We start from the raw sequence: 26,759 nt of genomic DNA on the forward strand, positions 1-26,759 counted from the left end.
GGAAAGAAAATTATCAGGTATGATTATACATAATTTTACCTTTTATGGTGCCTTTGTAAACTGCAGGAGTTGACCACTAGGCTGTAGCTGCTGTTGACTGGCAAAGAACTTAATATCTTGAGGGGTTAAATACAATTACCATAATTGTGAGTTACAAATAAAATAATGTATGTACATTCAATTCAGGTGTGTTCAACAATTCAATTATAAAAGGAGTGGCCTAGTGGTTAGGGTGGTGGACTTTGAGGAGTGGCCTAGTGGTTAGGGTGGTGGACTTTGGTCCTGGGGAACTGAGGTCGATTCCCACTTCAGGCACAGGCAGCTCCTTGTGACTCTGGCCAAGTCACTTAACCCTCCATTGCCCCATGTAAGCTGCATTGAGCCTGCCATGAGTGGGAAAGCGCGGGGTACAAATGTAACAAAAAAAAAAAATATGCTTAGAAAGTGGACTAATTTTAAAGCAATCAGCTGTGAACTATGGAAGCTAGAGTTCAATTCCCACTTCTGGCACGGATGGTCTGTGACCTTGGGCAAATCACTTTCTCCCATTGGTGTAGTATTGTGAGGAGGACCTTCAACATTTGTTGTACCATCATAAGCTCCAACTTTACCTTCTCTTACCAAAACATCCTCTGTACTTAGCATTCACTCCAAAAAGAAAAGAAGGGCTGTCCCTTTTGAGCCTTATCACATGGCTCAGTTGAGATTATAGAACATCCTTTTCATGTTAGGTGCCTTTGACGTAGTTGAATGCTTTCTACATCCCATTCACACAAACCTATTATGGTACTTAACTCTTATTTATAGGGTTTATAGTGTAAAACTGGAACCATTTTGTAAAGCCTTGCCTCCTCTTGCTCCAGTATGGATAGACCAATTTTCTGAAAGGGAAGGGGAACTCTCTCTTATGACACACACAGATTTATTTTATTTAACACATTTATACCCCACATTTTCCCACTAGTAGTAGGCTCAATGTGGCTTACACAAGACTGTAGGGAAAACTACAGTGCATTAAAATACAATTAAACAATGTAAAAGTTTATGTATCGTTTAGACAACAAAGATAATAAGAGTGAGTAAGCAAGATAGGGTCCATGGATTTTGCAGTACTAAAAGAAAAGGTAAATTAGGTTGAGCCAGGAAAGTAGGCCTTCTTGAACAAGGTGGTCTTCAGTAATTTCCTGAAATTTAGATGGTTCTGAGTTGATTTTAAGAATTCCAGAGCTGTGTTCCTATGAAAGAGAAACTGGATGTGTAGGTAGACTTGTATTTAAGACTGTTGCAGACTGGATAATGTAAGTTTAAGTAAGAATGGGAAAGATTGGAACTGTTTCTGGGTGGTAGGTCAATTAGATCTAAGGTATCCAGCAACTTCACCATAAATAATCCTGTGAATCAGGGTGCAGACCTTGAAGACAATTCGTTCCTTAATGGGGAGCCAATGGAATTTTTCACGAAGGGGATTGGCAGATTCGAATTTGAGTTTTCCAAAAATCAGTCTTGCTGCTGTGTTTTGGGCGGTCTGAAGTCTCTTGATAATATGTTCTCTGCATCCTGCATAGATTCCGTTGCAGTAAATCCAAAACACTGATTTTGTTACAGACTTCAACAAATTCTATGTGAGAACTGAGCCTCTAGTGAGAAGCCATAACCTAAATGTTTTTCTGCTTTCTAATAGGGCAGCTATTAGGTTTTCAAAAGAGAGACTTAAATACTGCCTGAATAAGCCACCACGGACACAGTATGAAACTTTGTTTATTGAGGTGTAATTGAACAGCTGAGGTAACACTTTGCATAGGTGTTCATGGCAATTTAAATTTAATCTATAAAATTAATCCTTTCCCTTTTTTTTTGTTTGTTTTAATATAATGAACTCCCTCCAAACACCCATTGTTTTAGCTCCCTCCTATTTCAGCAAAAGGTGGTCTTTGCAGCAGGAATAGGACAGCCTCACCATCTCAGAATCGTGATAACAGCCACTGCCCAACTACAATGTCTCTATTACAGTAAGCCAACAGGTGAATCTGATTTCAAGTCCCTTTTTGTAAAATGTTTAACCTTATTTGTCAACCTGAGAAGATGCTTAAAAATAGGAGATGTTCTGTTCACCTAGTTGGTGCACTTAAAGTGGATTTCAGGTTTTGAATATGTCAACAACTCATGTCACCTTTTTTTTTTTTTAATCAAAAAAAGACTTGACAAATTTAAAGCTGTATTCCTTATACTCAAAGCATTTTCTGACCCATTTCTCCTGTCATTGTTTCATAGCTTAGAATAAGAAGAAATTAGCATTTTAAACTAAGTTCTCTAAACAAGTGCTAGGTCAGTCAGTGACGGTACATCTGGCAATAATTAAAGAAATGCACAAATGATTGTACATAGTTTCAATAGAAGATGTCTTAGAAAGCCACCTTTAACAGCTTATTAACAAGATATGTGAAAAGTTAGGTACTAAAATTTGAATATGACAACTACAAACCAATGATTTGGCAGCGTTTCAAAAGTGTTCAATGTGCTTTGAAATGTTTCTCCTACATTAAAACAACAAAGAATGAGGGATTCTTCTAAGTGGTATATGAGTATCAAAGGCACCTGAAAACTGTGCCTTGGGCTCAAAGTCAATGGGTGTAGTACAGAACAGAAAAATACAAGTTAAATGAAATTGGTTTAATTCAGGAGCCAGCGGTGTCATGCAGAGAAATAGGGTGACTTACAGAGACATTTCTATAAGAAAGTAAGCTATAAAAGTTATTCTATGTGTTGGTAATTCAGGGGAAAGGCACACAAGTTGCTCTAAATATGGCCAAAATTTGAACAGTTTATGGTTCAAATGTTGTATTTTTGGGAAGGGAAGAGAATACGTAGACACTAAGCCAGTTTTTTTCCCTAAGAAATTAGACTTCAGGCAGTAATCGAGGAGCAGCCTAACTAGTGCAATGGGGTCAGAATATAGGGAACTGGGTTCCATTCCCACTGTGGCCCTTGGGCATATCACTTAACTGGCCCTTACCCCCAGGTACAAAAATGTAGTACCTATATATAATTAAATGTAAACCATTTTGGTTGTACTACAGAAAGGTGGTATATCAACATATTTGAATTCATGTGCTCTTCTTAGTCAAGTTCTGTTTTGAAATATGACAAAAAATGTTTAGGGAGGGAGACATGAAATGGTAGAGACAGGATGATCTTAAGGCCACACCCACATCCCCCTCCAAAACTAAGCCACCATTGTGAATTTTATTTATTGTTTTAGTTTGTATTGCTGCTTCAAACATAATAGTGTCTTTTTGCAAGCTTAATTTCTAGGAGAGCTTTTAGGTACTCTTCATTGCTCTGTACTGTGGACTGTTCTATATGCTTAGCAAAATATTGATAATAATATTGTTGCCGGTTAATATCCTCACCATTTCCAAAGGGCACCCAATGTGAATTTCAGGATATCAAGCAAACCAACATTAGAGGCATTCCTCTTCCACTCTAGCATCCTGCTGAAACAGTTTTAAGAAAGGGGAAACCTGCACCAATTATGATTTAAATTTGTCTCTCCCCATTCAAATGAGAAGGATCAACTCCATCCTGCATTACATTTATAATGTATTAAGCTGATTAAGCAAACGAAGAATTTGTCAATTTACACTATTAGTGGAAATTGAGTGCCACAATGTGGTCAGGAACTCCTCAGTGAATATATATGAGAGAAATGTGTGTACAATGCATTAATTTATAACAATTGGCTTTACACTACAATGTCAGTTACAGCTCAAATCTCTCTCTGTTACAATACTCATAATTCAACATTAGCTGAAATATAGATCCCTTGCTTGTAAAAAGCTGTTAATCATTAATGTTGTAATTCTTTAACTTTTATTCTTAAAGCCGACTATCACCACATTAACAGCCATCTAAAGTTGTTGATGTTCAGTTCATTACTGCAGAAATCTGTGTGTAACTCTGATCGGTATACTGTTCTGTATTTAGGTATCCAATTGAGAAACCGATTTGAGCTGTAACTAATATTGTAGTGTATAACCCAATTGTTATAAATGAATGTGTATGTGGAGGAAAGATGTAGAAGAATGATTGATATTTTAATTTAGAATGGAGAGAATTTTAAGACTAAGACTGAAGGGATAATTTTGATTTAAAAGTTAAAGATATTATTTGATGGTTACTTAAGGTTCAGTATATTACTGTAAATGTAGTGGAATATAGGTACCCGGTGTTGTATATTGTGATATGCATATTCATCAGGGATACCATGAAAACAACTTATTTGTAGCCAGAGGACTAGGCATGAATACCATCCTTGGTATGGAACCTGCTTAATCCCTTCTACCTGTTGCCAGTGCCATCTTTTGCAGATGGAAACTTGGAATCATTGCCTCCCTCTGCTTAAAAGCCTTATTTAGACTGGGCAGAAGCAAATTAGTTATGACTAATGTTATTATCAAAATCACTTTTAGAATATGGTGCCAGTCAAGCAACCCCTGCAGTTGCCAAGTGGAACCTCAACTAAAAAAAATTTGTTTCCACTTTTTCTGCAGTTACAAGTAACTGCTGCTTTCTTTCCAATTCCTAATTTAAAGTGGATCTGTCCCTTAACTAAAGATGTACATCCACATTTTAATCTACGAGACATAATGATAACCTATAATATATAAAGCATTTAACAAATTAAGATTTTATCAAATTGACAAAACAACTTGAGGTAAAAATCAAAGTCATGGAGATATTTTCAAGACACAGCTTGGTCCACACATGCTGAAGTTACCTGCTGCAAATGTACATATCAGTTTGTATTAAAGTACTTTTTAAAATGAGTACAAAGTATATAAACATACTGTACACTAATCCATCAGAAAATATGTTTTATCTGCTTAAAATTTATATACAGGATTCAGAAGAGTTTCTACTGGCTTTGGGTTTACTGCAGCGTCCTCAATGTGCTGCTGGGTCAGAAGTGGTGATTGAGGAGCTTGGGGCTGCTATTCTGTTTAGAGAGTGTCCGTTCTCTTGGAGAACTCGCTGGGAATAAAACAGGATGTAGGCTTGGGCTTTGCAGACCTCCTCCACAGTACATATGGCAAGTTTGGAATCATTGCAGTGTACCCAAAATCCTAGGACAGAACAGCACACCAATGGAAATTAGCGTCACATTATGCTTATATCAGATACAGTAAAAATATTAAATTGCATTTTTAGCTTTGAACTGAGGAAGTTGTATAGTTATGCACTAAGATGGGACAGACAAAAAGCACTAAAATCAACACTTTAGTTAGTTATTTTGTTAATGGTCTTGAGCCTATCAAAGCCTACAGCCATTCAGTACTACGTTGTACACACAACAAACAAAGCTATGCACATTGCCAGGCAGAAACTTGCCCTCAGTTCTTCAGTGTGGCCAGAACTAGGGTAGCACTATCACCCACTGCCAACATCCAGTGTGCAGACTTGGAGGGAATCACACGCAGTCTGTGACTGCAATGTCCTGGTGATTTATTTAATTAAAATGATTTATCCCATGTCTTCTGAAGATCAGCAACTGGCTGGATTTTTCAGGCTATCCCGCCAGTGTCACAAGCTAGTCTGCATACATTTTTCTGTCCAATATATGCTGGAATACCCCATATGTATTCCCAGGAGATGTTTTAAAAATAATGAAAGGCTGCTGGGAAGCCCTGTGTTTAGACAGAAGGGGGGGTATGATTAAAAAAATGAGGAAGACCTTTCTGAGTAGTCTGGCATGAAAGCTTAGTGCTGCAGCTGCTGCCCCACCCCCTGGAGACCAGTTCTCTTTGCCAGACTGCTATCCATGCAGGTGGGAATGCTCATCTTCCTACACTTCCTGGAAATCCTGTCAGCTTATCACAACCCTCCTCCTTTGCTGGCAAAAACTAACTGGGCCCATGGCACTGGTTCTGCATGTGCCAGAAAAGCCCCTACTCTGCCCGCAAACTTGTGAAGACTAACTAGGATGGCTCTTACACAGGACACATGCCCACTCACCCTCCACAATACCTCATATGCCCAACACACACACACACACACTCTGAGAACACACAAGTGCAAGGAGACGGGGGACAGGAGATACAGAACACGGTGAGAGAACCGAATCTGAATAACAGTGAGTTACTTACTTGTGACTCTCACCTAGACTGAAGGAGTAGCCTACAGTTTAGAGCACTGTGTTGAGAACCAGGGAAGCCAGGGTTCAAATCCTTGTGATCTTTATTTAACCTTCTATTGCCTCAGGTACAAAACAGACTGTAAGCCCTCTAGAACAGGGACTTAACCTACTGTACCTGAATGTAATGCGCCTTGAGCTACTATTGAAAGGGTATGAACTAAATCCAAATTTAATTTTTGTTACATTTGTACCCCGCGCTTTCCCACTCATGGCAGGCTCAATGCGGCTTACATGGGGCAATGGAGGGTTAAGTGACTTGCCCAGAGTCACAAGGAGCTGCCTGTGCCTGAACTGGGAATCAAACTCAAGTTCCCCAGGACCAAAGTCCACCACCCTAACCACTAGGCCACTCCTCCACATCCTTTTCCCTTTCATTGTACCAGGGTCTCTAACTACTGTTATTCAGACCCAACTCTTACACACTTCCCCTCAATTCCTACATATTGTCCTATGTACACTGTCCCTAGGCATCTCCCCCCCCCCCTGCACTTACTCTCCCTCCCCATTCCCTCCTGTTGCCACTGCATAACATGCCAGATCGCATTTCCTATGTGCTACAGTGACTGACCCCCCCCCCCCCCCTTTACGCCAGCTCCCTCACACTGCTGGCTGAAGGGTTGGGAGGATTACAGCAGCCTGTTCATCCTAGCTGCCGCAACGTAGCTAAAGATATACTAAATGTCAGGAAGAGCAGCAGACCACCTGCAGCAGTCAGGGGAGGTTCCCATGCTCCTCCTGTTCCCTCACTGGCAAAGACTGCTCCAGACCATAGCACTTGCTGTGGAATTTAACTAGCAGACACCCAACTCCCACAGATTAGATTGCTGCATGGGACCAGGTTAGCGGGAATCCCCTCCAGGTCAGTGGGGTGGACCCTTGCCTCCCCTCCAGCCCTGGGTGCCCTCCCCGAACATCTCAGTACATCCTGGTGGTCTAGTGCCTCTTAGGGGCAGGAAAGATTCCCACTCTTTCCTGCCTGCTGCCGCTCTTTCTTTAAAATGGCTGCCGAGACTCTGTGGAAGTCTTGCAAGGTCACCGCTTGAAGTCTCGGCCGCCATTTAAAAAAAAAATGGTGACAGAGAATCAGTGGCAGCGAGTAGGAAAGAATGGGATCTTTCCTGCCCCTAGGAGGCCACTAGACCATTAGGATGTACCGAGGTACGTTCGGGGGAGGGGAGGTGGGATGGATGGAGTCATGTGGGGGGGGGGGGGGGCTGGAAAACATTTTGGTAAGGAGGACGTACATGAAGGGAAATGGGGAAATAGAGAACTTGGGATAGAAGGGGATGGAGAGGAGAGGGGACATGCTTCTCATGCATGGGAGGGAAAGGAAAGGGGGGCATGCACATTTCCAAAAATGTAACCATCCATGAGCAGTATCTTTTTAATTTTTTATTTAGCAGAGTATGGTAGAAAATACATTTATGTATTTCACTACTTATAGAATCTGGATTTCTTGGGGTTGGTGGGGGGGGGGGGGGGGGCAAGGGCAGAGTGGGCTAGGAGGAGATCGGTTAGATTTCTGGGACAGTGCAACTCTTACCACAGCCAAGGCGAGATTCATGGGCTCTACCTATGGCCACTAGGTGTCACCATTGTGTAGTGATAGATTTCCATCAGGAACTGAACAGGGCCTCCATAAATCTCCCGCCTTCCCAGGAAACAAAAATCCACGTATGGTAATTTATGGCTCTGATTGTGGTCAAAGGTTCAAATTATAGGCTCCCAGGCAACAGTGCTGAAAGGGCCTCCTGCGTAAGGCGACTACTTCAGAAGACCCAGACTACCTGCAAGTATGCCTCCGCCTTCCCTGGGGAGCCTCCTTCACCACAGGGGCCACTTGGACAGGATTTACACCACCACCATTTACTCCTTTTGCTTTTCCATTCCTTCCTAGTGTCTTTAGACTAACAGACTGACCAGAAAAGGCTTCGATGGAACAATGCTGCCATGAGCCTTCAGTTCCTGAGCCCCTACGTCTTGCCCCATCCTTGACCATTTTTAAATCTAGATTGAAAGCCCACCTCTTTAACATTGCTTTTGACTTGTATCCACTCGCCTCCACCTACCCTCCTCTCTCCTCTACACATTAATTGATTTGTTTGCTTTATTTTTTGTCTACTAGATTGTAAGCTCTTTGAGCAGGGACTGTCTGTCTTCTATGTTTGTGCAGCGTTGCGTACGCTTTGTAGCGCTATAGAAATGCTAAATAGTAGTAGTAGTAGTAGTTGTTGACCATCCAAGCATGCCCCCAGTATCTCAGTGACTTCTGGAATTTGGTTCACATCTACTCCTTGCTGAGGCAATGACACAATCTTCCCTCTATCCCCATGGGGTTAGTAACACACCTGCAGATGTTACTTCTGATTTGAAACCTGGTAATTCTATTGCCAATGTAAGAAATGAGCTAAAAATTAGAAAATGGCCTATAAAGCCAGTGGATGGAATTCTGCAGTTTTTAGTTATTAATTTGTACAGCGCTGCGTAACCCTAGTAGCACTCTAGAAATGTTAAGTAGTAGTAGTTTTATTTGCTCATATCATATAACCACTGCTTTTAAATAATAATCTATGCTATAGAAAATATTACTGACAGATGTTAAATTTCTTTTAAAATTTCTGTGCAGAATCCCTCTAGAGTAATAAAATAAGTCTTGGCCTTCATCCCCCACATTCCTTGGCCTTCATCACTCCACCTCTTTCGCCTTCTGCTTGATCTCCCCCCCCCCCCCCTACCCTGCTCCAAGCACACAAACAGGAATTCTCTCTCCCTCAGCTCTGTTTGTTTCTTTCTCCCCTCTCTCTTTCCTTCAGCCCCTACCAGAAAGGCCACCAGTTCCTGCCCCCATCCCCATCCTCCTGCAAAAAAACTCACAACCTGCTTTGCTTTGGCCTGGATGCTCCTCTACATTTTTCTCTCTTTCCACTGTCAGCTAGCCACCAGTTGTTCCCCCAGTCTCCTCTGTCCCATGGACCTGTTTTCAAGTTTAAGCTGTTTGAAGCTGATTGCTCTAACAGCTGCACTTGTGTTAAAAAGCTGGGCCAAGCAGCTAAAGCCCTGCCCCCTCCTGGCTTTATAGTGAAGAATGCTGATTCAGTATCCAGCTGGCTGTTTAACACGGAGGTGCAGCTGTTCATCTCCCAGCGACCAGGTCTCTCGGAAGAGGCCTTAACTGGAAAAAGATCCATGGGACAGGCTGTGCGCACAGGAATAGATGTTCCTCCACACTGCCGTGCTTACGTTCTCCTCCGGCTCCTCTGTCTAAGACTGCTACTACAGCTCCCTTGCTTTCCAGACCATACTGCCTCTCTTTCCTGCATACTAATGCCACTGCTTCCACCTTGTAACCTGTATAGCTGCTGCGGCTGTTTCACCCTGGTCCCTGTACCAAATTCTGCATAGCAACTGAAGACATTCTGTGCAAGTTCTGCATTGTTCAGAATTCCCCCAGCCGTAAGTATCTGTGTTGAAAAAAACATGAGCTAAATTTCAGCCAAAAAGTAGAAAGAAAAAAAAAAGGGAAACGGGACTTGATATACCGCCTTTCTGTGGTATTTTGCAACTACATTCAAAGCGGTTTACATATATTCAGGTACTTATTTTGTACCAGGGGCAATGGAGGGTTAAGTGACTTGCCCAGAGTCACAAGGAGCTGCAGTGGGAATCAAACCCAGTTGCCCAGGATCAAAGTCCGCTACACTAACCACTAGGCTACTCCTCCAAAGGCTGTACACAAAGAAATTGTTTCAAAATATTACTATAGTCCTGTTACACTAGGCAGCTTCATTTTAAGTCAAAACCACCCAAAGACTGTGAAAGTTACACACGTAGCCTACTATCATCTCTTCCACCCTCACCCAGTTAAAGGCTTGGTTTATGAATTGTACAGATTTTTTTTTTTTTTAAGTGGAGTAAACCTTGATGGATTTCATCTTAGCATATCTTCTAAACAAAGCACCTTCACCATAGATGCCATGGTAGAATTTACAGTAAATCTGCGTCAGCTAGGTACAAAAGTTCTGTGTAGCCTCAAGCTGTGATGCTTCTCCCCCCCCCCCCCCCCCAATCCCCCCCAAACAGCATAAGACACTGGTTCCACAATCTACAGTCATGAGTCTGGTCGGTCCTAGTAAAACAAATCCTCTGGCACACACGTCTTAAGTGGGTCTTTTAAAATATAAGGCATCTTTCTATAATTGACCGCTTAGATCTATTTTCTCATCCTTGATCTTGTTGTAACACCAATTGTATCTGTTACCCTGGAATGGCGATGCCATAACAGGTCTTTGTAAGCCACATTGAGCCTGCAAATAGGTGGGAAAATGTGGGATACAAATGCAATAAATAAATAATAATAATATAAGACAATCTACGCCTCTTCCTTCTCATTCATCAGTCCGCGAACCTGGAATGCTTTGCCGAGACTTTTGAAAGAGTCATCGGATCATCAAACTTTTAAAAAAACTGCTGAAAACTTATTTGTTTAACAAAGCCTACCCCGAAGTCAACAATGCTGTTTAACACCCTTATTCTTTTCCCATTTTGTTAGTTTATCCACTCTTTTCTCTTCTGTCAGCTTCTCTTATCTTGCCAATTTTTGCTATTGTATAATGTAATTTTATTGTAACTTTGTTAGCCACATTGAGCCCGCATAAGTTGGGAAAATGTGGGATACAAATGCAATAAATAAATAATAATAATATAAGACAATCTACGCCTCTTCCTTCTCATTCATCAGTCCGCGAACCTGGAATGCTTTGCCGAGACTTTTGAAAGAGTCATCGGATCATCAAACTTTTAAAAAAACTGCTGAAAACTTATTTGTTTAACAAAGCCTACCCCGAAGTCAACAATGCTGTTTAACACCCTTATTCTTTTCCCATTTTGTTAGTTTATCCACTCTTTTCTCTTCTGTCAGCTTCTCTTATCTTGCCAATTTTTGCTATTGTATAATGTAATTTTATTGTAACTTTGTTAGCCACATTGAGCCCGCATAAGTTGGGAAAATGTGGGATACAAGTGGACCAATAAAGAATTAAAATAAATAAATGGTTAGCATGTGCTGTCAAGTATTTTGTCAGTAGGTAAAGAAGAGTCATTTATTTTCCGTACCAATGAACACTGGCAACTTATCAAAGAAACATGATGTAAACCAGAATGTCAAAAAAAAAATATTAGCACATCCATACCTCCCCCTGGGTTATAACAGTAGGCTGTATAGTGACCAGAACCGAACCCCTTCCCATGATGCATCACTACAGCAGACAGTTCATACAAGAAACACTCAGGCTTCAGCAAACTAGTGGATTCTCTACAACAGTAGGGTTCCATATTGAGTATCTGATCAAAACTGACGTGCACGCCAATCTTCTCACGATGGTTACGTCCTGACCACCTATAGTATTAAGGAGAAAATATATTTTTTTTAAAAATGTGCCTTCGTCCAAGCCAATTCATATTCAAGTGCAATACTTACTATTCTTACTGATGAATAATCATTTTTCAATGCATTTTTATATTAGATTAAATTTTCTGTATGCTACTGAAAGACAGTTCTAAGTGTGGTAAGATTTTGCACTTAGCGTGGCATTAGTTGCAAAAACGATCACACAGTATAAGTGCAAAGCCTCTGTGGTAAATGCATCTGCTCTAGGACTGGTAGAAGGAATGTTGCTGCTACTTGGGTTTCTGCCAGATACTGTTGGAAACAGGATACGGGGGCTGGATGGACCATTGGTCTGACCCAGTACGGCTGTTATGTTCAGGACAGAAACGTATTGCTTGGCACCACATTACCTGCACTGTCAGATAGGGCAGGTGGCCATGCATGCCATAACACAATGCAAACAGAAACAAACAATATTATAGCAGCACCCACCTCCATCCCAGGGGCGTAGCCAGACTTCGGTGGGAGGGGGGGGTCCAGAGCCCGAGTTGAGGGGCACATTTTAGCCCCCCAGGCGCTGCCGCCGCCGCCAACAACTTAGACGACCCTCTCGACCCCCCTCCCCCGCCTACCTTTGCTGGCGGGGGACCCCAATCCCCGCCAGCCGAGGAGGTAGGTCCCCTTCTTCCCGCAAAGGCTTCGTTCTGTTTCTGACATCCTGCATGTACAACGTGCAGGACGTCAGAAACAGAACGAAGCCTTCGCGGGAAGAGGACCTCCTCGGTTGGCGGGGATTGGGTCCCCCGCCAGCAAAGGTAGCCCACGGCGACTGTGGGGGAGGGTTGGCGGCGGGAGGGGGGGGGGGGGTCGAGAGCGTCATCGGCAGGGGGGTCCAGGGCCCCATGTAGCTACGTCACTGCTCCATCCCATCCCCTCTCTCAACCCCCCCCCCCCAAACACACATCATTAACAACACTATCCTGTGCAGAATGTAGTGCAACGTTGGGTACAGAGATACAGTTTTATTACACTAGACTGCCAATCCAACAGGAGCTGTGAGCAGCAGAAATCCCTGCCTTTCAGATAGGTAGTAGTTATGTCGAGTGGACTTTACCCTACCTTAAACACAATGCTGGTAAGAGTACTTTCTGACAACCTGATAAAGGATTTCTCAGACAGGAGCATTAAAAATAACAAATAAGGAAGCCTGGAATAGCAGTAGTATTCGTGTACCTGCCAGATAACAGAAACTAACCTTAACTAGATAACGAAATGCCCAGCGGGAATGAAATGCACGTACTTATTCAGGTTAGCAGCAGATTTAACAGTGGTTCAAGACCCTGCGCTGGCTCCTTACCTGAAGCGTTTAAGGTGAAGCCTCAGAACTTGAGGTAGCTGACACACCATAAGCTGTTTCTGAGCTTCAGTAAGAATAACTGGCTTGGCTGAAAACTTCCTACGTTTTGCTGTGATAAAGGAGGAATATAGTGATTAGATAGTAACTAGGTAAGCAATATAATTAAACAATACCCACAAATAGTGCTATGTAGATAAGCAGAACTACTGTAGTATATATACACTGCCAGACCTTGAAAGTGCTTTAAAGTTTGTTTTTATTCCAGGATAAAAGTAATATGGTGGCTATGTTAGTCCACTTCAACATACGAAAATAAGGTGAGGGGAGATATGATTGAGGTCTACAAAATCCTGAGTGGTGCAGAACGAGTAGAAATAAATCGGCTTTTTACTCGTTCCCAAAGTACAAAAAGTAGGGGGCACGCGAGGAAGTTACATGGAAATACTTTTAAAACAAATAGGAGGAAATTTTTTTTCACTCAACAAATAGTTAAGCTCTGGCACTCTTTGCTGGAGGATGTGGTAACAGTGGTTAGTGTATCTGGGTTTAAAAAAAGGTTTGGACAAATTCCTGGAGGAAAAAGTCCATAGTCTGCTATTGAGACAGACATGGGAAGCAACTGCTTACCTTGGGATTTATTGGAGTGTTGCCACAATTTGGGTTTCTGCCAGGTACTTGTGACCTGGCTTGGCCACTGTTTGGAAAATAGGATACTGGGCTAGATGGACCATTGGTCTGACCCAATATGGCTACTCTATATGTAAAGTGATACCTTTTTTTCTGGATTAATACTAATTTCTTGAGTAGCTTTCAGGAGTTTAAAAAAACCCCTTCCCTCTGCCTATCCTAAAGAAAGGCATATTAGCTCCCAAAAGCTACTCAAAATACATATTAGCTTAGAGGTCCTTTTACTAAGCTGCAGTATGCTTCCCGCAGCTTAAAATGGCTTATCATGGGACGCACTTAAGTGTCCTGCGGTAAGTTCCAAATCTGCTTGCACTACCTGTGCGCTAAAAAAGATTTTTTTTTATTTTTTGTTGGAGTGTGTGTTCTTGCATCTGCATTACCACACTCTAACTGGTTAGTGCAAGATTACCACATGATCCTTAACCAACTACATCAGTACGTGTTCCAGCGGTAATTCTATTTAGCGCATGACCATTAATTGAAAAAAATTGGTCATTTTCCAGTTGCAGTAAAAATGGCCTTAGTGCCTGGGAAAAAACACACATAAGGGTGTGCTAAGGCCATGTTTTACCGCAGCTTAGTAAAAAGACCTCTTGGTTCTTTAAGGACAAGTGGAGGAGTGGCCTAGTGGTTAGAGCACCAGTCTTGCAATCCAGAGGTGGCCAGTTCAGATCCCACTGCTGCTCCTTGTGACCTTGGGCAAGTCACTTAACCCTCCATTGCCTCAGGTACAAACTTAGATTGTGAGCCCTCCTGGGACAGAGAAATAATCTAAATAAATAAATATATGGAATGTTGCTACTATTGAAGATTCTACATGGAATATTGCTACTTTTTGATATTCTGGAATGTTGCCACTATTTGAGATTCTAGATGGAATGTTGCTAATGGAGGAGTGGCCTAGTGGTTAGAGCACTGGTCTTGCAATCCAGAGGTGGCCAGTTCAGATCCCACTGCTGCTCCTTGTGACCTTGGGCAAGTCACTTAACCCTCCATTGCCTCAGGTACAAACTTAGATTGTGAGCCCTCCTGGGACAGAGAAATAGCCAGAGTACCTGAATGTAACTCACCTTGAGCTACTACTATTTAACATTTCTAAAGCGCTACTCGGGTTACGCAGCGCTGTACAGTTTAACAGAGAAGGACAGTCCCTGCTCAAAGGAGCTTACAATCTAATGGACAAAATGTGCAGACAATCAAATTGGGGCAGTCTAGATTTCCTGAATAGGTATAAAGGTTAGGTGCCGAAGGCGACATTGAAGAGGTGGGCTTTGAGCAAGGATTTGAAGACGGGCAGGGAGGGGGCTTGGCGTATGGGCTGCTCAGGAAGTTTATTCCACACATAGGGAGAGGCGAGGCAGAAAGGGCGGAGCCTGGAATTGGTGGTGGTGGAGAAGGGTACAGAGAGAAGGGATTTGTCCTGTGAGCGGAGGTTTCGGGTAGGAGATAAGGGTAGAGAGGTAATGAGGGGCTGCAGATTGAGTGCATTTGTAAGTTAGTAGGAGAAGCTTGAACTGTATGCGGTACCTGATCGGAAGCCAGTGAAGTGACTAGAGGAGAGGGGTGATATGAGCATATCGGTCCAGGCGGAAGATAAGACGGGCAGCAGAGTTCTGAACAGATTGAAGGGGGATAGATGGCTAAATGGGAGGCCAGTGAGGAGTAGGTTGAAGTAGTCAAGGCGAAAGGTAATGAGAGAGTGGACGAGAGTTCGGGTGGTGTGCTCAGAGAGGAAAGGGCGAATTTTGCTGACGTTATAGAGAAAGAAGCGACAAATCTTGGCTATCTGCTGGATGTGTGCAGAGAAGGGGAGGGAGGAGTCGAAGCTACTACTGAAAAAGGTATGAGCAAAATCTACATAAATGTCAACATATTTTTGCTGTTTTGGTTTTCTTTATTCCTGTGCCGTTTTCTATTTGGTAAACCTTACAGAGATTTTTTGAGGTTCAACTTTAAGAACTCTTTGCTTAAAAAGATATGCTCTAGGCTTGGAATCTCTTGAGCAGGTACAGTCAACGATTGATATTAGATTATATTGCTATTTTTCAACAAGTTCTTATACGCACTGGCATGACATTTTATTTCTCAGACTCAATTTGGATTAGTAATGGTTATTTGTTCCTGAGATGCACGGTTTAATGGACTGAAGTTGCTTAAGCAGTCGTGCTAATTTCTAAAGTCTGTCAAATAAGCATACTTGGAGAATGACTAATGAAACTGACTTGCACCGCTGCACACAAGGGCAGATTAATATCAAAATCTATTTCATCTCACATTATCCCCAACTAAAATGTGCTTTGGTAATGCCTGAGCACAACTCTAATTTATTTATTTGTATCCCACATTTTCCCACCTATTTGCAGGCTCAATGTGGCTTATGTTGATCCGTCATGGCAATCGCCGCTCCAGAAAGAAAGATACAAGTGGTATTACATAAAGAACTTAAGTGATAAAGTAGAATTAAGCAAACAGGTATAGAGAGATCAAATTTGGAATAAGAGGTACAGTGGAAATGCATTACAGTTCATATAGTACGTTAAAGTTCAAAAGATGGGTCGATGCGGTGTGCCTTGTTGAAAAGGTAAGTCTTCAGTAATGTCCGAAAGTTGGTTGTCGCCCATTTTTTTTCACTTCAAGTGGTAATGCATTCCATAGCTGCGTGCCTATATAGGAGAAGCTAGACGCATGTGTTAATTTGTATTTTAGTCCTTTGCAGCTGGGGAAGTGAAGGTTCAGGAATGTACGTGCTGATCTTTTGGTATTCCTGGGTCTATGAGGTCTAACATGTAATCCGGGGCATCTCCGTAATTGATTTTATGAACCAGGGTACAGATCTTGAACGTAATATGTTCCTTAAGTGGGAGCCAATGCAGTTTCTCTCTTAGGGGTTTGGCACTTTCGTATTTAGCTTTGCCGAATATGAGTATTTTCAGCTGTTTGTTTCTTGATGATTAGTTCTTTACAATCAGCGTAAAGTGCATTGCAGTAGTCTAGATGGCTTAGCACCATTGATTGTACCAGACTATGAAATATTTCTCTTGGGAAGAAAGGTTTTATTCTTTTAAGTTTCCACATTGAATGGAACATTTTCTGAATCGCCTCTTTTGTATTGTAAACCCCCTGGTGGCAGAGCAAGGTATTACAATGATGGTACCAAATATGTCACAGTGTTTCCCCAAAATGACTCAACACCAACCAGGGAGTTTAACAATAAAAAGAAAATATTTTTTTTATTTATTTGAATTATATTTAAATGCTAATGAAATCTTACCAACTTGCAAATTTAACATATGCATTTCAATTACAGGTTTGTAACACAAATCAGTTTAGTCTCTAGAAACATTGAGAGCATTTTCAGATAAGTATAAATATTGGTTACAGGTGAAAAGTCCTCAATAGCCACAAATTTGTGCTTACTGTTAATTCTCACACTAGGGGCTGAACACACCTGCTGAGGTAACGCCAGCGTTTCTCTTTACAGTAATCTCACGTGAGCCTTACCTCTTCCAACCAAGTCTGGAAAACATCCTCAGCAGACAAAGTCTTAAGAAAAACTCGAGAGATATCCAATGTCTCTAAATAATTTAGAGTTTTCACACCATACAAAATAATTGTGTGCTTTTATTACTGTGGTTCCCCCCCCCCCTTTTTTTTCTCAATTGACAAGCAGGGGGATGCAAGCACTCTTTCTGGTGATGGGATCTATAGGGCTATGGAGTCAGTACACCTAAACTTTGACTCAGACTCCTACTGATACTAGGTTTTATATTTACCAGTACTTCAGATCCAGAACAAAAAATGTAACTCATACTTTACCAATACTTTAGATCCAGGACAATGACATGTATCTTTAAGTATGAAATGACAAATTTACCAATCCTATATAATAATTCTCACCTCCAACAGGATGTGCCTGGGACCGTGCCTGCCGGAAGTGGTCTGCTAGGCAGGCATGCACTGACGTCAGTGACAGACTGGCAAAGCAAAACAATCTGAGTGCTGGCCATTAGGACACAGGGTTGATAGGAGAGTTTTAAAAGACTGAAGGAACTGAAAGTGTTAAATGGGGGGAGAGGGGGAGTTCTGAACCACTGAAAGACATGAACATTTGGGAAAGGAAAACAATCTGAATGCTGGCCACTAGGACACAGGGTAGATAGGAGAGTTTTAAAAGACTGAAGGAAACGAAAGTGTTAAACTGGAGAAGGGGGGGGGGGGGGGAGTTGTGAAAGACTGAAAGACATGCAAATTTGGGACAGGAAAACAATCTCAATGCTGGCCATTAGCACACAGGGTACATAGCAGAGTTTTAAAAGACTGAAGGAACCGAAAGTGTTGGGGGGGGGGGGGGGGGGCAAGTTCTGAATGAATGAAAGAAATGAAAATTTACGAGAGGAACACAATCTGAATGCCGGGCATTTGGACACAGGGTAGATAGGACACTTTAAAAAAAAAATGAAGGACGTGAAAGTGTTACATCTTGGGGGAGGGGTGAGGAGGAAAGCGGTGGGGTATCCGGATACTGGGTGTTAGGCCACGGGGGTACATAGACTTTTGAAAGCCTTAAGGAACCCAAAGTGAGGGAAGGAGGAGGAAAAGGAGGGGAGGGATCGGGGTGAGGGGCATTAGGAACAGGGGAGGGGGCCCTGCCACACACTCTCATTCTCACACACACACTGTCACACAGACAGTCGCACTCTGTCACACACCCGCACATTCACTCTGGCTCTCTCTCTCAAACATACACACTCCCAGGAAAACCTTGCTAGCGCCCGTTTCATTCGTTCCAGAAACGGGCCTTTTTTACTAGTATTATAATATTTTAAGTTTTCAATTTGAAGCTAGAGTTAGAGTTGGCACATTTTTACTGACTATACCCAAAATTGCTTCCAACTTCGACTCCATAGCCCTGGGGATATATGTTTATTTATTTAAGGTTATCTGATAATTGCCTTTCATGTAGCACATCAAGACAGTGTACATAATAAAACAAGAAGAGTAACATTATAAACTATATTTAAAACACTAAAAAAAACCCACAGCTCTGAAAAATCTAAAGGTTTTCATGAGCATGTGAAGGCGTTTCTGCATTACTGCCTAGGATGGCCTGTACTGCATGTACTTTAGCACAATTTATACTCAACACATCCTTTTTTGCTGGAAGATGAGCTTTACTCCCTTTGAAGGTAGTATCCAGCACATCCACTCTACAACTATAAAGTGCCTGTTCGCATTGAGCAAAAAAAGTCCTGGACCAACTTATACAGCCACCGAAGGACTGGTGGGCTCAGAGGGAATGAAGCCAAACAAAAACATACACCACCCTGTGCTCCCAAGGAGATAACCTGGGGGCTGCTGTTTAAAGAGCCATTCATGATCCAGCTGCACCAACCCAGTAAGTGTCCACCAGCTACTGGAGACAGACAATATCAGAGTTTGTTTAGTATGCTGGAAAAGAATTTGCTCTCTGTCTCCATCTGCTGGCAGGAGGAAGAATCTGTATGTATGGATCGGTCTGGCAGGAGATCAGGAAAGGGAAAACGCACTCCTTTTGGATTTGAAAATTTGAAAATTCTTAAAGGTATGAAAGATGTTTCATTTATCCAGAGATTCTGAAGACATATGATCATTAGATTTGTAAAAAGTATCAAAGAAAACTGGTAATGTACTGAGAATGTGTATTTAGATGTTTTGATTACTTCTAACTTGCCCCACTAAGACATAAACATCTGCTGGTAGGCAAGGATAACACCCCAATTGTTCAGAATGGTACAGCCAGGATGCTAAGGAATTTGGTATTCAATTCCTTCTTTTCCTTGCTTGCAATACTAAAAATTAAAAAAAAAGATATAGTAGAATTGGAAAAGGTGCAGCGAAGGGCGACTAAAATGATAGCGGGGATGGGACGACTTCCCTATGAAGAAAGACTAAGGAGGCTAGGGCTTTTCAGCTTGGAGAAGAGACGGCTGAGGGGAGACATGATAGAGGTATATAAAATAATGAGTGGAGTGGAACAGGTGGAAGTGAAGCGTCTGTTCACGCTTTCCAAAAATACTAGGACTAGGGGGCATGCGATGAAACTACAGTATAGTAAATTTAAAACAAATCGGAGAAAATTTTTCTTCACCCAACGTGTAATTAAACTCTGGAATTCGTTGCCGGAGAAAGTGGTGAAGGCGGTTAGCTTAGCAGAGTTTAAAAAGGGGTTGAACGGATTCCTAAAGGACAAGTCCATAAACCGCTACTAAACGGAAAAATCCAAAATTCCAGGAATAACATGTATAGAATGTTTGTACGTTTGGGAAGCTTGCCAGGTGCCCTTGGCCTGGATTGGCCGCTGTCGTGGACAGGATGCTGGGCTCGATGGACCCTTGGTCTTTTCCCAGTATGGCATTACTTATGTACTTATGTAAAGAAACAGGATGGAGTTGGTCCAGAGGGCGACTACTAAAATGGTCAGTGGTCTTCATCATAAAGCATATAGGGACAGACAAAGATCTCAATATGTATACTTTTGAAAAAAGGTGGGAGAGGGACGACAGACATTTAAATATCTACATGGCATAAATGCACAGAAGGCAAAGCTCTTTCAACTGAAAGGAAGCTCTGGCATGAGGGGGCCTAGGATGAAGGTGAAATAGAACAGACTCACGAGTAACAGTGGCGTAGGAAGGTGGGGGGGGCGGGAGGGGCGGTCCGCCCCGAGTGCATGTGCTCGGGGGGTGCCGGCCCCGCAGGTTCCCCTGCTCTCTCTGCCCCGGAACAGGTTACTTCCTGTTCTGGGGCAGAGAGAGCAGGGAACCAGCGGGGCCGACGCAGCTACGAGTGACGTGCACTCGGGGCGGATCGGCCCTCCCACAGGTAAGAATGCGGTCGGGGGGGGGGGGGGGGGGGGGGGGGGGTTGCACAGCGGCGACCCGCCCCGGGTGCCATTAGCCCTCGCTACGGCACTGACGAGTAACCTTTGGAAATACTTCTTCACAGAAAGGGTGGTGAATTTGTGGTGGAGATGAAAACTGTGTCTGAATTCAAGAAAGCTTGGGCCAAGTACATAAGCTCTCTATGGAAGAGGAAGGGAGAGTAGATAGCACAGATGGGCATATTGGATAGGTCATACGGTCTTTATCAGCTTTCATTTTTCTATGTTAAGCCCTGAAGTATCCCCCCCCCAAAAAAAAAAAACCCAAAAAAACATTTAGTAACATCTCATACATGCTGAATACAATAGTATTTCAACCAATTAAACAAACAAAACTATCAACCCCCAACAGAAAGGGAATATCAGTTTACTGCTTGAACATGGATTTCTGATCATGTGGCCCACTTGAAAAAACTAGGGCTGCGTGTTAAGGGAAAGGGAATGGGATTTGATATATCGCCTTTCTGTGTTTTGTTTTGTTTTTTGCAAGTACATTCAAAGTGGTTTACATACTATATACAGGTACTTATTTGTACCTGGGGCAATGGAGGGTTAAGTGACTTGCCCAGAGTCACAAGGAGCTGCCTTTGCCTGCAGTGGGATTCGAACCCAGTTCCCCAGGACCAAAGTCCACCACTCTAACCACTAGGTGACTCCTCCACTAGCAACATTCCATGTAGAATCTGAAATAGGGAAAGGGAACTGGGACTTGATATGCTGCCTTTCTGTGGGGTTTACATAGGATATACAGGTACTTATTTGTACCTGGGGCAATGGAGGGTTAAGTGACTTGCCCAGAGTTACATGGAGCAGCAGTGGGAATTGAACCCAGTTCCCCAGGATCAAAGTCTGCTGCCCTCTACCATTAACACGTTAATCACTAATCACAGCTTCCTATTTTCAGAAGGGGGCAGGATAGGTCAGAAGGCAAGGCCCGATGCAGTGTTTCAATACCACTGCAGGGTGTAGATTTACTGAAAAAAAAAAAAGAAAAAAAAAAAGGTTGACAGGGCTGTGAATGGAGTGCGAGATGCTGGACTGACCGTGCGGGAAGGGCATTCAAAAGAGGGAGGCAGGAGGGGAGGTGCGGCACACAAGAGAGAGAGAGAGAGAGAGAGAGAAATGAATGCTCATATATGAAATTGGTGATCTGCTGTTAGTGATCTGTAACTTGTCAATAAAATCGTTCATACTACCTGAAGATTGGAGGGTGACCAATGAAACTCCAATTTTTGGAAAGGGATCCAGGAAATTACAGCCCAACGTCAGTGCCGAGAAAAATATGTAAACTATTATAAACAATAAAATCACTGAACGCAGACAACCATGGTTTAATGGGACAGAGTCAACATGTATTCAGCCAAGGGAAGTCTTGCCTCACCAATTTGCTTCATTTCTTTGAATGTGTGAACAAACATGTGAATAAAGGTGAGCTGGTTTATATTTTCAGAAAGTGTTTGACAAAGTTCCTCATAAGAGACTCCTGAGCAAATTGGTGGAGGGTAAATAATGGAGTGCCCCAGCAATCTGTACTAGGACCGGTGCTATTTAACATATTTATTACTGATCTGGAAATGGAAATGACGAGTGAGGTGATTAAATTTGCTGACAACACCAAACTATTCAAAGTTATTAAAACGCATGCAGATTGTGAAAAATTGCAGGAAGACCTTAGGAAGTTGCAAATGGCAGAAGAGATTTAATGTGGACAAGTGCAAAGTGATGCACATTGGGAAGAATAATCCAAATCATAGTTATTTGATGCTAGGTTCCAACCTTGGAGTCAGCACCCAAGAAAAAGATCTAGGTGTCATTGTGGACATTACGCTGAAATCTTCTGCCCAATGTGTGGTGGCGGCCAAAAATCAAACAGAATGCTAGGAATTATTAGGAAAGCGATAGAAAATAAGACAAAATATTATATCTGTATCGCTCCATGGCGAGGCCACATCTTGAGTATTATGTACAATTCTGGTTGCCGTATCTTTAAAAAAAAAAATAAAAATATATATATATATATATATATAGCAGAATTAGAAAAGGTTCAAAGAAGAGCGACCAAAATGATTAAGGGGATGGAACTCCTCTCATACAAGGAAAGGCTTAAGAGGATAAGATTCTTCAGCTTTGAAAAGAGACAGCTGAGGGGGGGGATATGATAAAGATCTACAAAATACCGAGTGGTGTAGAATGGGTAAACGTAAATCGATTTTTTTACCCTTTCAAAAAGTACAAAGACTAGGGGACACTCAAGGAAGTTACGTGGTAATACTTTAAAATGAACGGGAAAGAATATTTTTTTCATTCAATGAATAGTTAAGCTCTGGAACTCGTTGCCAGAGGATGTGATATCAGCAGTTAGTGTATCTGGATTTTAAAAAGATTTGGACAAGTTCCTGGAGGAAAAGTCCATAGTCTGCTATTGAGATAGACATGAAGAAAGCCACAGCTTGCCCCTGGGATCAGTAGCATGAATCTTGCTACTATTTGGGATTCTGTTAAAGACTTGTGACCTGAACTGGCCACTGTTGGAAGCAGGATACTGGGCTAGAAGGACCATTGGTTTGACTCAGTATGGCTATTCTTTTGTTCAATCCAGGTTACAAGTACCTGGGAAGTTCCCAAAAGAGCAAAACAGGTTTTATGCTGCTTATCCTAGAAATAAGCAGTGAATTTTCCCAGGTCCATCTTAATAATGGCTTATGACTGTTCTTTTAGAAAATTATCCAAACCTTTTTTAAACCCTGCTAAGCTAACTTATTTACCACATTCTCTGGCAATGAATTCCAGAATTTAATTACACAATGAGTGAAGAAATATTTTCTCTGATTTGTTTTAAATTTACTACTTAGTAGCTTCATTGTGTGCCCACTAGTCCGTGTATTTTTAGAAAAAGTAAACAAGCAATTCACATCTACCCGTTCTACTCCACTCAGAATTTTACCATATCTCCCCTCTGAGCCGTCTCTTCTCCAAGCTGAAAAGCCCTAGTCTCTTTAGCGTTACCTCATAGGGAAGTCATTCCATCCCCTTTATCATTTTCATCATCTTCCTCTGTACCTTTTCTAGTTCCACTATATCTTTTTTATAGATGTGGTGACCAGAATTACACACAGTATTCGAGGTGTGTCGCACCATGGAGTGATGTAAGGGTATTATAATAGTCTAATTTTTTTTCTATTCCTTTCCTAATAATTCCTAACATTCTATTTGCCTTCTTAGCCACCGCAGCACACTGAACAGAGGGTTTTAACATATCATCAACGATGACACCTAGATCCCCTAACTGGGCAGTGCCTCCAATGTGGAACCTTGCATCAGGTAGCATTTCTTTAAAAGAGAAACATTCAATTCCCATAAAGCGAGAAGTGCAGTGTTAAATACATTTTCTACACAATAAGAAGAAGGAAGAGTCATGAGGGAGAGGGAGTCTCATGGTATCTTTGGAGGGGGGGGGGGGGGTGAGTCTGGACAGGGAATACAATAGACAGAGAGTATAATGGTACATAGAGCTTTAAGAAGCACCAGTAAGGCAGTGAACCTTTACCAACACATTAAATATAGGAAAATGAAGAGGTTGGCTAGGACTAGACCATGAACGGATTACGAATGAGCATGGAGTATTTAAAAAGACAGGGGTGGAGGGGATGAGTGGGAGGGGAGGGGGGAATAATAGTAACAAGGGGTTCAATCACGGAATAACGTAAGGTGTTACTATTGTAAATTACAGTTTGAGTTTAATGTAATATGCTGACTATTGTTTCTTTCAGTGTGCATGGCAAAAGTGAAGGTAGTAAGGGGGGAGGGGGATAAGAGAGGGTACTGTTATAAAAACAAAAACTGATGATAGCAACTTAAGATTAATGTACATAAGAACGACAGTTTTACAACTTGTTATGTATGTACTCTAATGGATGCGTTACCAGGTGGAATCATCAATAAAAATGTTGACACATAAAAGAGAAACATTCAAAATGAAATGGGTAGATGGTTAAAAGAATGGCATAAAAAAAAGCAAACGCTACAATCACAGTTGAAAATATTTCAGAACTAGCATGCCACAAAATGTTGCTGCTGAAAGTCAAACTATCCCAAACAAGTTTACCTACTCAAAAAGCACACACGTACAATTTGAGCTCTTCCTTTCAAGGCATTTCAATGTTGTTTATTTAGGGAGCTACAACTCCTATGACAAATCACACTCTACATTAAAGTAAGGCGCAGTGCCATGCAGGGTGCACGGAGCCGAAGATAACATGGCACCGTACCCCAACGGGCATGCGCGCCGAGAAGAGCAAAGGAGGCACAAAGGGGGGGGGGGGGGTGCCGGAGCCCGTCGCTGCGAGGCACCCCGCTGGCAACAGGAGGAGCCAGCGAAGGGGTTAAAAGACGCCCGAAGGAGCCTGGACGTCCTCTTCCGGCGTCCAGGACAAGCAGACTGCCTCGTGACCTACCTCGTGCGAGCGAGCCTTAGCAGCAGCCACGCGCGTGGTAGCTCCGGTCCCGACTTCCAGTCCCAAGCAGCATCGAATATGGTGAGTACAGACGGGGAGAGAGCATAAATAGGAGGAGTGCGGGGCAGCAGGGCTAACTACTGATACGAGACGCGAGGACGGCTAGCCGCGAGGCGCCAGGCCCGAGAACGTAAGCCGGCAAAAAAAAAAAAAAAAACTGACTGCGGCCCCGTGGTGCACACGCTCGGCACGCGCTGGGCTATCGGTGGGGGGGGGGACCGGTCTAACGACGGGGGCAGTACATAAAGTTAAAGTACCCCGTTTCCTTCTTGCTGAACAACACTCTACATTACAATTCTCTACAACAATTATCTTGGTGGCTGTATGGCACACTTTTCAAAAAAAAAAAAAAATATTCTGTTAAGGTCAGCTGATTCCTTCTTCCATGGTGGCCACACTTCCAACACGCTCTTAAATCACAGGTCCACTGAAGTGTAAGAAACTGCACTGTTTTTATGGACATCCTGAGGTCATTATAAGTAAACAAATGGCTCTTTGATGTGTGGCTTCACATGTTTACACAACCTTATGCGCTCTCACACAGGCAAAATGCAGGTATTGAGTAGTCCCTTAGCTAAGTGGATGTCTCTCTCTCTCAATAGCTTGTTGAAACAGTTCAGGTTTTGCGTGCAGAACATACATTTCTCTGGGTACATACTGCCTTTACTCACTGTTGCATTGCTCGCATGCATAAATCTTTCCTTCTAAAGCCTCTGTCTCCGTGAACTTGGCCAACATTTCCGTCAATAAGCAGGGATGATGGGAAGCAGTCTCCCTCCCACTGCAGTGGTATCTCTCAGGAAATTCTAGCGACAGGTCCCAGAAGGGTTCTATTGTATTGGATTTATTGTCACAAGCAAGACATGTAACCTGCAGAACAAACAATTTAGTTAAGCTGTTTCAGGGAAATAGTTCAAAGTATGCAAACATCCCAAGCATTAGTTTACATAAAACAGCGAACTACAGTAGTCTATCTGCTACAAAGGAATAACAATCCCTATGTGAAAGAACATTTCTTACAATAATGTTTTAGCCAACAATTCACTCAAAGCTTCATACATTTGACAATGCACTCAGAACATAAAATATTGTTCTGGTGAAGATTGATGAATTTTCTAGTTTACTCAACTGAGTCTCACGATAACCTGATTTATTTTTGAAAACATTTTTGGATGAGGAATGAAACTTCTGATTCAATATCTTCCAGAAGATGAATTCTGTCCTGAACACTAGTTATTTTTGCCTTTTCTTTCATGAGCCGTGAACTGGGGGGGGGAAAAAAAACAACTTTATTTTTGGAGCTTACATCACATATCACAGCCTTATCAAGGGTGAAAAAATCCCAGGCGCCTGCCAGCTGGAGGGTGTGACCACCTGTAAGCTATCACTCCTTTTTCATGACGGTTTTTGTCACCTTCCTCCATTGTATGCCTACCTCCTAAGCAACTGAGGCCTAGATGCACAAAACTCTAACGACCCTTTAATGACCCTCTAACGACAAAATTTGCGGCTGCTGTATGCATTATAGGCCTTTTTCTGAAGCCACTAGCAGATAACGAAAACGGAATGCAAACCAGAAACTACCATTGAAATGTGGACAATTCGCTATGCACTAACCATACCGACGATTCTAACGAATCATTTAACGTGACAAATTTAGCGAGCTCTCAGACCTGTCGTTCAGGCCTGAGCTGTCATCTCCC

The 26,759-nt window shown here is 42.3% G+C and overlaps 1 protein-coding gene across 1 annotated transcript in view; it reads right to left on the minus strand.

Moving 5' to 3' along the window:
- Positions 1-2,752: 2,752 nt before the first annotated feature.
- Positions 2,753-26,759, minus strand: part of LOC115477865 (ubiquitin carboxyl-terminal hydrolase 44-like) — a 48,392-nt gene continuing 24,385 nt past the window's right edge. The window contains exons 3-6 of the mRNA XM_030214978.1: positions 25,728-25,926; positions 12,937-13,045; positions 11,383-11,588; positions 2,753-5,123 (exon numbers count right to left, since the gene is read on the minus strand). Of these exons, the coding sequence (XP_030070838.1) occupies positions 4,945-5,123; positions 11,383-11,588; positions 12,937-13,045; positions 25,728-25,926 (693 nt within the window). The 3' untranslated portion in view covers positions 2,753-4,944. The remainder of the gene's footprint in view (positions 5,124-11,382; positions 11,589-12,936; positions 13,046-25,727; positions 25,927-26,759) is intronic.

The sequence above is a fragment of the Microcaecilia unicolor genome, chromosome 9 (assembly GCF_901765095.1).
Source record: "Microcaecilia unicolor chromosome 9, aMicUni1.1, whole genome shotgun sequence".
NCBI classification, from domain to species: domain Eukaryota; kingdom Metazoa; phylum Chordata; class Amphibia; order Gymnophiona; family Siphonopidae; genus Microcaecilia; species Microcaecilia unicolor.